The sequence below is a fragment of the Oryza brachyantha genome, chromosome 2 (assembly GCF_000231095.2).
Source record: "Oryza brachyantha chromosome 2, ObraRS2, whole genome shotgun sequence".
In the NCBI taxonomy this organism is placed as follows: Eukaryota; Viridiplantae; Streptophyta; class Magnoliopsida; order Poales; family Poaceae; genus Oryza; species Oryza brachyantha.
This window is the reverse complement of record NC_023164.2, coordinates 18,103,469-18,117,721: the sequence shown is the minus strand read 5'-3', so window position 1 is coordinate 18,117,721 and position 14,253 is coordinate 18,103,469. Positions and strand designations below refer to the sequence as shown.

The 14,253-nt window shown below is 40.6% G+C and overlaps 1 protein-coding gene across 1 annotated transcript; it reads left to right on the top strand.

The window, feature by feature from the left end:
* The first annotated feature begins 2,318 nt into the window (after positions 1-2,318).
* On the top strand, positions 2,319-6,578 carry LOC102710662. The gene is made up of 6 exons (XM_006647456.3): positions 2,319-2,442; positions 2,518-2,627; positions 3,186-3,250; positions 3,489-5,276; positions 5,455-5,647; positions 5,731-6,578. The coding sequence occupies exons 2-6, from the start codon at positions 2,585-2,587 to the stop codon at positions 6,378-6,380; spliced, it is 2,739 nt and encodes a 912-aa protein (XP_006647519.2). The 5' UTR covers positions 2,319-2,442; positions 2,518-2,584; the 3' UTR covers positions 6,381-6,578.
* Positions 6,579-14,253: the final 7,675 nt, after the last annotated feature.

The window sequence follows — 14,253 nt, the reverse complement described above, 5'->3', positions numbered from 1 at the left end:
ATAAAGTAAAAAAAAATCTATTTTAGAAATATGAGATGATCAACTTATACAGAGTATTCTTTTAAAATACATCAACGTGCGCACAAAAGCTGAGAAAAATAATGAATAATCTAATACGAAAAACCCAACCAATGTGTATTGATGATGGTTATAAATCATTTAATTTTTTATTAAAAAAGAATCACCTTAATCTGGAGCATATGTATTTTTTTTAGCTGGATTTGGAGCATACGCAGGTTCGGTCACACTGAGCTTTTTAATATTTTTCGGTGTTCTGGAATACTAGCAAAAATACCGGCGAAACACGAATTTTGAAGACTCGATGCACCATTATTGTTGGTGTTTGTCCGTTTGAGGATCTATCATTTGATACGTGCATTTTGTATGCCAAAGAAAAACAAAGATGAAAAGGTCAATCCCTGTTTCAGCGTGTGTTAACGGGACGGGCATGCGCGTGTCGTTAATAAACGCGCGAATGGTACGCCCTCCGGTCGAACCGGTCCAACCCAGTTATTGCCATTTTGACCACCAACTGAACTCTTCTTCCTTCGTTAAAAGCGATCCATAGCGCACGCACGCACGTACGCAGCCCACGGCGCGCCAGCGCCACGGGCCAGAAGCAGAAGGAACAAGCGAACGCCCCCGCGGGAGAAAACAACGCGAAACAAACGGCTCGCACGAAGGCTTTTCCGCATCCCGTCTCACTCACACTCCCACTAGTCCACTCTTCTGCAGTCTCCAGTTCTCCACTCCCACTACCCACCGCTGTCTGCTGACTCCTCCCGTCGGTTAACCCTCCCAAAACCCCCACCGCAGGTCCGCCGGCCGCCTTCACCCGCGCGAGCTGCTGCCGCCGCCGGCGAAGAATGCTGCGCTCCCGCATCCATCCAGGTGAGCATCCTAGCGGCACCCTTCGATGAGGCACAGACTCGCTTGGTTTTCGGGTCCTTTCTTGTTCTGGGATCGCCCATGGCCGATGGGATGCGCCGAATTGGGTTTGGCGGTGTGGTGAATGATAATGCTAGCATTTTCTTTCGGTTGGTTGATTTTTTTTCCTTTGTAGGATTAGGCGGTTCTTGGTTGTGCATTTTCGCTCCCGGTGTGTGTGATATCAATACTGGAAACCCGATGTGGGATAGATTTGCTTATCATGTGGAAGACAGTTTGGGGATAACTTGTGTCAATCATGAAATTGGAAAATTCACCATAGAGAAAAAAAAATGCCAACTATAGCTTCAGGTCTAGTCATGAATATCCCTCATACTCTGACATAAATATGGCACTTCTTTAGCCAGGTTTCCGAACACATTTCGCGAAATTCTTAAATTTTCAGCGAGGAACAATAAAAAACAGACAAGATCACCAGACCTCGAAGTCTCTCTTATCTGCACGATGCTTTGGATGCTTTCCTGTACCTTCTGGTTGTAGTGTCGCGTTCCGGTTTCTGTAATTGTTTCAGTGTTGTGCACTTCTTTTTGTAACAGTGGAATCTAGTTATACTCAGCAAACCAAGCTTAGAATTTTGTGTTTTTTAACCTGCGAAAACTACATGCCTGAGGAATTGTCTCGGCTGCAGTGCTCATTTGGACGCATAAGAACCTAAACATCTCGGTGCTGTCACCCTTCGTAATTTTCTATTCTACGTGGAGGGCATACCCTCCTTTGCCTTTTCACAGTCCTTTTCCTTTTGTTTCCCTTAACCCTCCTCCACTGTCAAGATTCGAAATGCTGACGATTTTTCCTGATAAATTCTGAAGCATTTGGAACGGTGTCGGCAGAGGTTCCTATGTCGCCTGTACTCCTGGGTATTTTGTAATTGCTCGGTTTCTGTTCTTTTTTTCTGTTTTCACATTTGTCTGGTCTGAAGAAGTGGTAAAATTTGCCTTCCTGGTAATTTTATCTACCTTCACAACTATTTTCTTCTGACAGAAAATGCAGTCTTTCAGAGATTATATTTTGCTGCAAGATTCCTTTAGGAACCATGTACGATCTTGTTAGTGCCATTGTCCATATTTTTGTAATTGTTTCTGCTCATGTGCTTTTTATCGTGTCCTTTTATCTGCCGCCTGATTCTTTTCCATATAGCGAATTGGTGCTATCGCCCTGTCGAATCTTATTGTTCTGCGCGTCATTTTTCATTTCTTGTGATTTTAAACAAGAGCAGGTCATGACCTGTGCTATTTCTTCCACCAAACTGCCTTACAAGTGCCTGTAGGATTCCAGCTTTTAAGCATGTCTCTTGAAGTTTTGCGGAAGGAGAGCATCTTGCTACAGCAATATCTCAGAATCTTTATGTCCCCTAAGTACAAACCGTAAGGGCTTTCAATGCTGAGAGCTTTCCGGATATATTCACCATGCTCATCAATGTCTCTCAGTTGTGAGTACCAGCAAGCCAGGCAGCCACTACCCGCTACTAGTATCTGAAATGGTTCCTGTAATTAAGTTAGTTCACTTGGCTTTAGTTTGTAGAAAATTAAAATCACATATGGTTCATGGGGTGTCACCTATTATTTTCAGGATTCCATACTCCAGAAGATTGAGCTGCAACTATCTATTGTTAGGAGGTGATCCAATTTGTTGAGGGATGTCAGGAGCAAAGCCAGTTATGGGTCAAACTCAAGGAGATGGTATGTATATTTATGTAGGTGTTTATCACAAGGATTTGAGGCTTATCTGTAAATTTTAATATTTTTTGCAATTATATCAAATTATCATGTCCTTTGGTATTTGTTCCTTTTCTTTCTATTTTTTGAAACTGAATATGTTGGCACTTCCTGAATGTGCTCTACATTTATTTAATTCTATGTTCAGAGAATCGGATATGTACTTTTTTACATAACGAGAACTGGATATGATATCCATATGGATATGGAAATATTTGATAGGACCATTAGGACAAGACTTTGCAGGATTGCTGTAAAATAATGCCATTTTTCCTTATTTGGAGGTCAGACAACAATGCGTTGTAAGATAGGAATTTCTTTGGGTTGTATGTTTTCTCATGCTCTAGATAGTGATGTGTTATTTTGGCAGTTTTGCTTAACCTTTTAATTCTCACTCCAGTTTGAAAATTTCTAAGATATTTTGTTTTTTCGGGGTCAAATTTTCAGGTATAACTTTAAGCTTTGTGTTATTTGCAGAACAAACATATATATTTTTGACGTTAATCCTGTCTTGCTTTCCAGTCCAACGGATCTGTTCAGATTTGAAGAGTACTGACTCAGACAAATTTCACGCAGACAGACAACCTGTGAGCACGGCATCTCTTTCTTCTGTGTGGTTAACTTAGCATCCTCATCTCCTATGTGGCAATTTTATTTTGATATGAAATGTGGTAGAAATAATTTTGAGAACAAAATACACATGAAAATGAAGTATAAAACTAAATGTAGTGCAATATGCTCCTGCCAATAAACTGGGCTGATCCATCTGGTATTTTTCATTCCTGGAATGATTTTTGTTTTCTATTATTATGGGTTTCTCTGCAGGTACCTTCTGATAGTTCCTCACACAGAAAATCAAATGCAACTTCATTAAAAATGTTATTAGCAAAGGAGATGACTAAAGAAGTGGAATCAAAGAGAAAGCCGCAAAGTGTTGTTGCCAGATTAATGGGTCTTGAGGAGGATCTACCTGCTAAAGGATCTGTTTTGCACCAGGTCAAAAGTGATTTCAGGAAAAGCCAATCGTGTAACCAGTTAAAAGCAATAAACAAGGATTTAAAGCAACAAGCGCAGCATCATTTCATAAAGTCAACTACACAAGATGTCAACCCATTTTGTCAGGAAGCAGTTCAATATAATGGTGTATATGAAGTGTCTGAAGCGCACACACGGATAGGCTATTTTCAGGACAAACTTTCGCAGAAAGGAGGATCTTCTGGGAACACGAGTGACAGAGTGGATATTTTGGAAGGAAGTGTCATGGAAAAAGAATGCTCTGGCATGGCAGACAAGCCACTTCATTCTAAGGACTTACAAGAAGCTCTTAGGATGGTAAGTTCAAACAAAGATTTATTTCTGAAATTTCTTGAAGAACCCAACTCAATTTTCTCAAGACAGTTGATAGGGTCTAACACCAATATAGCACCACCTCAGAGAAAACGGATTACAGTACTAAAGCCACTTGGATATGTTGAGGGTGATGGTATAAGACAGACTGGAATGGAACAAATTAAAGAGCAAAATGGAGCTGCAGTGAGAGGGTTCCATCAGTTTTCTTGTAATTATAAGGAAGAAAATCCCTCCGTGCCAAGTAGAATAGTACTCTTGAGGCCTACTCCAGGGAAGCCAAATATAACAAAGGCAAAGTTGATCCCCAGGACAACTCCATTTCTACCAATTAATCCCATTGGTCTCAGGGGAGCATTGGATGACAATGGGGCAACCCTAGGATCTACAAAAGTAGAGCCTGGTATCATTCATAACCTGCAAGATGGCTGTCATCAACGAGATGAGTCTTTATTATCTTCCTCATACTCAAATGGATATGGAGGAGATGAAAGTTCATTAGGTGATTCAGAAATTGATCAGAACAGTGATTCTGACATCGAATATATTGAAGACAATGGTGGCAGCTTAAGTGACTCTGAGGGATGTAGTCCCGTGTCGAAGCGTTCATGGAATTATACCAAAAGACATGGAAATTCCTATTCAGGATCTTCTTTTAGCAAGACTTCCCACTTTGCTGAGTCATCAGTTACTAAGGAAGCCAAGCAACGGCTTTCAGAGCGATGGGCAACGGTAACTTGTGATCAGATCTGTCAAGAGAAAGTGAAATTTCCAAGGAGTACATGCACCTTAGGAGAGATGCTTTCCATTCAGGAAGTGAAGAATGATGTTTTAATCAATGGATTACCTTCTGTTTCTACTAGTCACTCTTGTGACGCAGAAAATGAACTGCCTACTCAAGCTAAATATGCAACTGCTTGTAGAAAAGATGAAAAATATGGTGAGAGACCTATGGGGTTACCAAGATCAACATCTGTTCCACTGATTCCATCCATGCTTAATAACATGGTGGCAAATGTGAAAGCTTCAAATCATCAGGGCCATGAAAGAGCAAAACATGTTGTAGCATCAAATAAAGAGAAATCATCTTTCAGAGGTAGAGTTTCAGATTTCTTCTTTCCAAGAAGTAAAAGAACAAGAAGGCAGATATCTGCCAGTCATACATCTGATTGGTCTTCAGCGAAGACTGAAACCTGTAGTGGTGATAGTCAATCAGATGCCAACCATGATTTGGATGGTAATGAAAAATCAACCAGCACTTCAGAGGTAGGCATTTCAGCTCACCTTTCTTGCAATCCCAATCATATATTTATTTCGTACAGCTTGGTGATTGATAAGGGCCCATTTATTTTTGAGTTATGACAACCTTTCCTTCATTTATAAGAAATATTTCTTAAATCTATTTGTTTGGCCACAGAGCATTTGATGAGAAATTTTATTACAGGGAACAGCTGCTTTAAGTGAGGTACCTACATCATTAGATTGTCCAAGTGGAAACCTGAGTAAATTAGGACTGAATGAGGGCTTAAATAGTACACGAGACCAACCCAGCCCTACTTCAGTTCTCGATGCACCCTCTGAAGATAGCAGTTGTAATGAACCTGAGTCATCTGCAAGCACTACATCCAAAAATGCGAGTAAGTCTAGTTTCCAGACCAGAGTTCTTGTAGGCTCAGATTGGTTACTTTATATACTGACATTCTGCTTAACTATTTTTCAGAAGCTGTCTCAAGATCTTCAGCGATTGACTCTGTAGCTTGTTCCTTATCATGGGACGATACCACCTCAGAATCACCGTTACCTAGAACCCGAGGGCAGTCCTCTTTTCTCCCTGATGCAGACGACGAGGAATCAGAATGCCATATTCTTGTGCAAAATATAATGTCGTCTGCTGGGTTAGACGACGCACAATCGAGTATGATTTTCATTGGCTGGCATTTACCCGACTGCCCTCTCGATCCAGTCCTCTTCAGCAAAGTCTTGGAGCTACGGGAGCAAAGCTCATACCAAAGGCTTCTTTTCGACTGCGTCAACGTTTCCCTAGTTGAGATCGGCGAGAACACCTTGCTGAGTACATTCCCATGGAGCAAAGCACATTCAAGAACATGGGGGGGCGCCACTTCTGCACTGGGGATAGAAGTCTGGAGCATCCTGAAAGATTGGATTTACGGGACACGGATGTTCGTGGTGAACAGGAGAGATAACGCTGGAATCATGATGGATAGAATCGTGAAGCAGGAGGTCGAAGGAACAGGCTGGGTGAAAATGGTGACGACACAGTTCGTTGGCATCACAGAGCAGATCGAGGCAGGGGTACTGGATGATCTCATGGGGGAAGCTGTGCTTGATTTTGCTTGTGCCTGTCAGTGATGAGATGTCTTTGCCACTGATGAACTTCCACTGTATTTTGGCCGCTCCTCCTCTAATACACTTCCCATTTTTGTACGCTGTATGTCTTTTTTTGCGAGGAACAATGTGTATGTATTTCTAGCTGATCGAAAGCTTCGTAGTAGTTTTTCATACTTTTGTATCACCGTATTTGATCAAATCCGTGCAGTACAGTACAGAACGACAGATATACTAATAGAAATCGACTAATCGCGGGCTAAAGTAACCTTCGTAATTAGACGTTAACGTAAACAGACACGTGTCAGCAAACCATTGGTGCAGCGTATTGTTAACGTGCTGGGCGTGGAACCCACCTGCCAAAGAGCGGACTCCACGTCGACGATTGGTATAAATTGAGAACGAGGCCTTAGCCCGTAGATTTCAATAATGGCGGCTGTGACGGCAGATCGTAAAGCCTATATACACACCAGGTTTGTTGGTTGGGAGCTCCTGTAATCTTGTTGGTCGGAATTTCATCCTAAGTAGATGATACCCTGCGCGATACGGTGAACCACTGTATGAGTAAAACCATGTTTACATTGAAATAGAAATATATAATTCTGCATAATAAAAAGGAGTAAAATATAAATTGAGAAAAAAATGTTGAAGATTTTACATTTGATAGTTTTGAAGGCATAATAATGCACAACAACTTTAGACTTCTATAGTGTTATGTGAGGTCCAAGAAATATAAACTGTAATTGCTTGAAGTATTAGCATGTAATTTACCTATACCATCCTCTAAATAAATAACAAATAATAATGCATATATTTTCTAAAATAAAGCAATTTGATGAGTTAGCTACCTAATACCATAAAATATGACAAAAGACCAAACAAAGTTTAGCAATATATGTACGTATGCAAAATGTTGAGCTATCAATAGAATTTACAACAACTCCAAACACTATCAATGGAAAACAAAGTGAGTGAACTATCATATATTATCCATTGATGTGATGGCAATTTCAAACATGATTAGCAACAACCATGTATGGTGTTCTGTTCTGACATGATTAATTTTGTCATGAAAAAAAATTGCATGCTGAGCATGATCGTGGGAACTAATGAGGAAGTGCTAGTGGATCTGATCGAAATAGGAACGGCTGGCGAGGAGAGCAGACCGCGGGGCGAGGGGAGGAGGTGAGGCGGCACGCTGGTGGGCGGCACAGAGAGGAGAGTAGGCGGGCGGCAGAGGGCGCGCACCGGCGGACGACGTAGGGTGGCGGGGAGAGGAGATTAGCGGGCGGCACAGGGCGGCGAGGAGAGGAGAGGCGGCGCTGGGCTGTCGGGAGAGGAGAGCTCGCGTGCGGCGTGTATGTCTGCGTGATGGGATGACATGGGCTTTTTTGGACTGGGGATGGTGGGCTTTTGGACTGAAGAGATGAAATCTATGGACACATGGCACAATTCTAGAACTCATCGGATTTGATCGGATGGCTGTGATTTAATGATGATGTGGCCTCCTAGAAATTAAGCTTTATGGGTGAACTATATAGGAAGAGGGAATTCCATCCACGTCAGTAGAGGAGGCTGAATTGAAAAGGACTCGTTAGAGCAAGGCTAAAAATATAGCTAGCAAATTGGCTATAAGAATTCTGTAGCCTTCTCTTAGCCCACCTATATAATAGTTAGCTATTTATAATTAATATAAGACCCACTTGTCTCTTTCACAGAGTTTCTAGGTTATTGTGCTAGAGCTTGCTATAAGTTTATAACCCGCTTCTCCCCTCTCTCCGCCTATCTCTCCTCCATCTCAACATTTAGCCAGCAGGCTACACGAAGGACGACATGGAGTTAGATCATGATTTGGCGGTGAGAAGAGAGGAAGCAAAGCGCGAGGTACTCAACACCTGGATATGAGAACCGAACGTTGCTCGGGTGGCTAGCTGCACGGGTGCGTGAGCAGCCCACGTGAGTTCGATCCATGGGATCGTAACTTGCGCGTCTTACCTGAGGATTTTTTCCCTCGCACGCGTGTCGTGTGATAGGGACGCGCACATGAGTATGGTGTGTGTTTGTGTGCGTCCTAAGTTGAGTTGTACCCATAAAAACACCTGGATATGGGACAAGGGGATCGACTTGCTGAGGAGGGAAATCGAGGAGGAAGACAAACAACGTCGTCGACACGGGCGAGAGAGGCAAGACAACCTATACGCGTGCAGGGAAATCGAGGAGCAAGACGGAGAATGCTGCCTCGAAGACGACGATTTCAAGGAGATGTATGGGCCGCTCGACGACTCTCATGGGAGTGATTACGACGCTGATGATTGGTTTGGAATGTGTATCCAAAGCAATGGAAGGGAAATTCTCATGAAATATGACAATGTATTTTCGTATGGCGACGGGACTTATTATGCTGCTGATAGAGAAGAGAGATGGGAAAAACAAATTCTCAGAGAAATAAAGTTTCTGATCCCTGCACTTTCGGGTGCCTGCGAGGGGTCACTTGTTGTTGAACGGCCGTTCGACTTGGACCCAAACCTGACATGTACAGACCATCTGAGTAAGTCCAAAAAATTCAATTACCCTCCCTATATAGAAATAGCTTCCATCGGTATATATATAGTAGTACTTCATCCGTCCTTAAATATTTTAATACCGTTAACCTCTTGACCGTTTGTTTTGTTTAATTTTTTTTAAAATAGGTAAAACTATATATATATATGCATAAAAACATATTTAATAATAAATGAAACGATATAAAACTAATTAATAATTATGTAAATTTTATAAATAAGACAAATAGTCGAACATGTATAAAAAAATCAACGGCGTAAAATATTTAGGAATTGAGGGAGTATATATTTCTATGTACTGACATGAGGGCTATCCAAGTATATATTCTGAATATCTTCTCTTAGCGATGCTCCATTGGAGATCTATGGTGGTACGTTTGCATTCAGAGATGTACGCAACAGTCAGCTACGTAACTGTGTCTTTGACTACTCGAGTGAAAACCCATGCAAACTTAAGCCGGTGAGTAACCGATGATATGCTATACCATTTTCATCACTCTGTACTTTCCAAACAATTGATATACGTATGTTGCAGATCTAACATCCACCCTGCCCCCCCCCCCCCCCCACCCCCCGGGGGGCAAATATGTTAATTACAATACAGGGTGCTCGTAGCCTGCAACTTCTGATAACCCTCCGCGAGGCATTTATGTAGTTGGGATTGTCCTGATTGAGCATCGCCTGGTTGTAAAGGGTCAAAAAGAGGAGGAAGATCAAGTGTTAATAGATGGATACTCTATCTATGCTCCATGTTTTTTTGAAGACTTTGCAAAGCTCAACTGGCACATCAACACCGGTCAGTACCATTAATCTGACAATGTTTGCTATCCCCAAGGCTGTACTAGTTGATTTGGAGTTTGAGATGTGCCAAATCGAAGAGAATCACGAGCATGATTCGCTTACAATACTTGCGAGGTACTCTATGGGCAAGAACACTTATACTATCTCTGTTTCATATTGTAAGTCTTTGAGCCTTACATAAATTCATTCATTAATAAATATATATAATTTACATATGTGTCTAGATTCATTAGCATTTTTATGAATCTAAGCAATACTATAAAGACTTATATTGTGAAACGGAGGGAGTATTACATATATGATTTTCAATGGAAAGGAGTTGGCAAGCTGCCTCCGCTCACACTGAGTGCGAGACATGATCGACAATTGCCCATATTTCGGACCGCCATCCCGATGGTGTTGTCAGGAATGACAGTAGAGCCGGTATACGTTACGAATTTGAGGATGTTCTATGTGAAAACTTATGTTTTGCAACTCAGGAATATGGGAAGAGTTCATAAATATTGGCCCGTAATCTGGACGGAATTCAGATGCCCGTGAAGTCCACATGGTCTACCATGTGTGAAACATGCCTGTAACAAGGTTCATGTAAAGTGTCATGCCCTCATATATATTCTCTTACACCAGAGCACTAGACTCTCGTAGCAAGCTCTGAATGTATTATAGCACAGTTTCTAGATGGAGTATGATTTATACCTGCATATCTTGTACCCTCTGTATTTGATGTTGAAATTATTCCACACTATCCATCCTTCTTAGAGGATTTTTTTGCCACAGTAATTATTTAACTTTCAAGTGAAGCTAGATTTGTGTGATAGAAAATTTACATGAAACCATGTCTGCCATCGGCTCTAGATTGTAGTTTACCTAGCCAGATAAATGGCAGCCATGAAGCAGAGTAGTTTGTCTCTGGATGGCTCGCTGCAACGAAGCAGGAGATCGCAGCACGCAGCACGCAGCACGCAGCACGAGGAAGCTGGTGAATTGGGCAGAAACGCGGCGTGCTCCGTCGTTCTACAGAAATAAACGCTCGCTTGAAATTCTTGAATGGATATGGCACCAATCGCATCGGTGTGTCTCGTTGTCGGTGACGGATCTGTGGGCTGTAGCCCAATAGCATGTGGACGCAGACGGACCGGACTGAGACCGCTGGACAGTTAAAACACAACCTGGCCCCGTTTGGGCCGGGCTAGTTACGGTCTCGTTCTACAAACCGAATATATTATACTCTTCCATCTCTTAATGTTTGACGCCGTTGACTTTTTTATACATGTTTGACTACTCTTCTTATTTAAAAAATTTATGTAATTATTAATTATTTTTATATCATCTTATTTATTGTTAAATATACTTTTATGCATATATATATAGTTTTACATATTGTTAAATATACTTTTATGCATATATACAATTTTATATAATTGACAAAAAATTGATTAAGACGAGTAATCAAACGTATATAAAAAAGTTAACGACGTCAAATATTTAGTAACGGAGGTAGTATTTCCTATTGTGTATCTCTCGGGCACATGTAAAGCGGAAATATAGCCCTAAGTACTACTCCAATGTGTTCACCTTTCTAAGTCTAGTAGACATGTCACTTATGGGTGTAGCTTCAGGTTATGGCCGGAAAAACCCAGGACTGCACCAATCTATTGGGACATGGCAAAAGCTTTGCCTCAATCTTGATTTTGAGGTATACTGTCAACTGTTGTGACTGGCACCAAAATACAAAAGCACTGTTAAGTTACCAATCCTATGTTAGCATTATCAATACTGCACTCTATCAGACTCACAATTTCTAGGTGGTGTATTATCCCCGTAAACTATGGATGTGATTGTTTAGATATTTTATGAAAAAAAAGTCAAACGGTATATTTGCAAACAAAAAATAGTTTGTTAATAAAAATTTTATATTTTTAGTGATCTAAAACCAAAGTTAGAAAATAAATTTCAGTGAAAAAAACTCAAATCAGCTTTAAATTTAAAGTGAAAAATTGAAATTTTAGCCATTAAACATAAGTATTTATATATGTCGGTAAACAAATCTGGATTCAGGCTGTCTGATGCACACAGCTCGCTGGCACCGACACTTTCGTTCTGGCGAAACGGCACGTATGCCATGGTGACAAAACTGAAAAGCCATGGACACCGAACGGCCATACAGTGCACATGGTGTAACTCAACCTCTATTGGTCACGCAAATTCGTAACGATAGCGTAAATCCAAATGAAAATTTCAGGCGAGAACCCCCTCGCATCGCAAGCAAACACGGCCTAACGGACACAGAATCGCACATGATGGCATGCACGAAACGCACCGACACATGCGCACAACGGACGGCGAGCACCAACAACAATAATACAACATGCATGGCCCTGGGAGCGCGTACACCGAGACGAGCCTAAGAACACGGGCGAAATAGCACAGAGACACCAGTGTGACAGTGACACCACCGGGGCGCACGGTCCCATCGCGACGCGCGGTGTGGGAATTGAGACCAGTCTTCCGATCGAAACTATGGATATGTCTACTATAACTTTATGACTTACTACGTAATTTACTTTGATGTGGATCATTGAATGTGTGCATGAGGTGTGTAATTCATATGTTAGCCATTTAAAATTAGAGAATCTGTTTTTTCTATTAGACGTACTATCATCTGTGTTTATTTATTCATATGATTTGCATTTTAAACATTTTTGTTGTCGAACGCAATCCCAGCCCAAAGTGCATACTAGACACGATCAGTGAAAAACAACGTGGCACCAATCCTAATTTATTTAGCCAGATAAAATGATAGCCATGAAGTGGAACTGTATGGAAGTTTTGGCCATATTTTGGCTACCAAATAGGGTGTTCTGACCTTAGATCATGAATTAAAGAAAAGGAATAGATGGCATAATGCGATTTTTCTAGCATATTGAAGATGAATGTGAATTAAGTGTGGCAATGCTCAAATACCCCAATGATATATTTCTTAGATAATTCCCTTTAACATCTGAGTTGATGGCTTTTATAGTCCCATAATAGCCTTGGGAAATTATAAGGATGGCCCTAGGCCAACCATGGGGCCATGATGGATTCCTTTAATCTATATAGCAATTTAGGACCATATTATGAGCTGTCGATATCACTTAAGTATTGGTTCCCACACATCTTGAAGGGAATATTTCATAGAAGCATAATCAACAAGTTATATATTGCATTTATCAAATTCTCCACAAGTAATCCTTTTGCATCTTCATCTCATTCGCCTCATTGCACTCCTGAAAAAAAATTTTAATAGGCAAATGGGGACTTAGCCTTGATGGTGTAACCCTTATGTTAGGCAAATTGACATAGGCCGTGTTTGGTAGGAGGAAAGAGGTTGGTTAGTTATTTGACGCAAAAAATATAGTAATAGATTAGTACATGATTAATTAATTATTAAAAAAATAAAATAGATTTATATGATATTTTAAAACAACCTTCCTATAGAAATATTTTACAAAAAATACACCGTTTAATAATTTTGAAAACGTGTGCGCGAAAAAGAAAGGGATAAGATAACTTATCGAGGGTTGTCGAACATGGCCATAGTAATATAGGGGAAATTATTCTAAACCGTCGAGGGGATGTCCCATCGTCTATTGTATGCTATCCAAATAGTCATCAAAAAAATTGAAAAAAATTATGAAGATGGATTAATATAAAATATATCGCTACACAAACATGCAAGTGAAAATATGACATATACAATTCATAAAAAAAAAACGAATTAAACTCTTAATACTCTATGTGCCAGTCTATATTCGAATACCATGCACAAGGAGTTTAAGTTCGAGAAAGTCGAATTCGTCAACTGCAAAGATCGAATACCCTGACTATGCTACTTTGGCTTTGGTCGAATATGGGTAATGTGTCCCCGACTCCCCGTGCCAACACCGGTCATCGTAGGCTTGGAGCACGAGCATGACTGCAGGAGGAAAGTGATTTGGGCACCGCGGCGTGCTCCTACCATGCCATCCTGGTTCTCTGGGAGCATTCTCAACTGGCCATGAGAGCAGTACAATAGCAGACTATAAGTCAGCTGTAAACATATTTTAAAGAGATAAGAGATGAGAGAGAAGAGTAGTGAGTTACTAATTTACAGTTAGCTGCAGCACATGCTCCAAAACGCATTGTGTGTACGATACGTGGGACCATATATTAATGCTTTGCAGGTAACTATTGTATGAATTAACTATTAGATTGACTATAGATGAATTGAAGCTAGTATTTGGCTATACTATTGAACTTGCTCTGAGTAAAATTTTTAACTCTTTTTTTTACACGCACGCTTCCCGAACTACTAAATAATACATTTTTTTTTTAAAAAGAAAATATGAAATTTGTTTAAAATTTTCAGATTAATCCATTTTTTAAGTTTACAAAAAATAATATTCAATTAATTATGTGCTAATTACCTTCCTCATTTTACGTCGGCCGACGGTTGTCACTGCTGGTTGCCAACGAACCCTCTGTGACAAAGTGCTCGCATCACTTTGCTGGTT

Bases quoted from the DNA above. Each gene is read 5' to 3' on its own strand.
- LOC102710662 (XM_006647456.3), top strand. From the start codon at position 2,585: ATGTCAGGAGCAAAGCCAGTTATGGGTCAAACTCAAGGAGATG. The intron at 3,251-3,488 runs GTGAGCACGGCA...GTTTCTCTGCAG, and splicing joins TTCACGCAGACAGACAACCT to GTACCTTCTGATAGTTCCTC. The intron at 5,277-5,454 runs GTAGGCATTTCA...ATTTTATTACAG, and splicing joins AATCAACCAGCACTTCAGAG to GGAACAGCTGCTTTAAGTGA.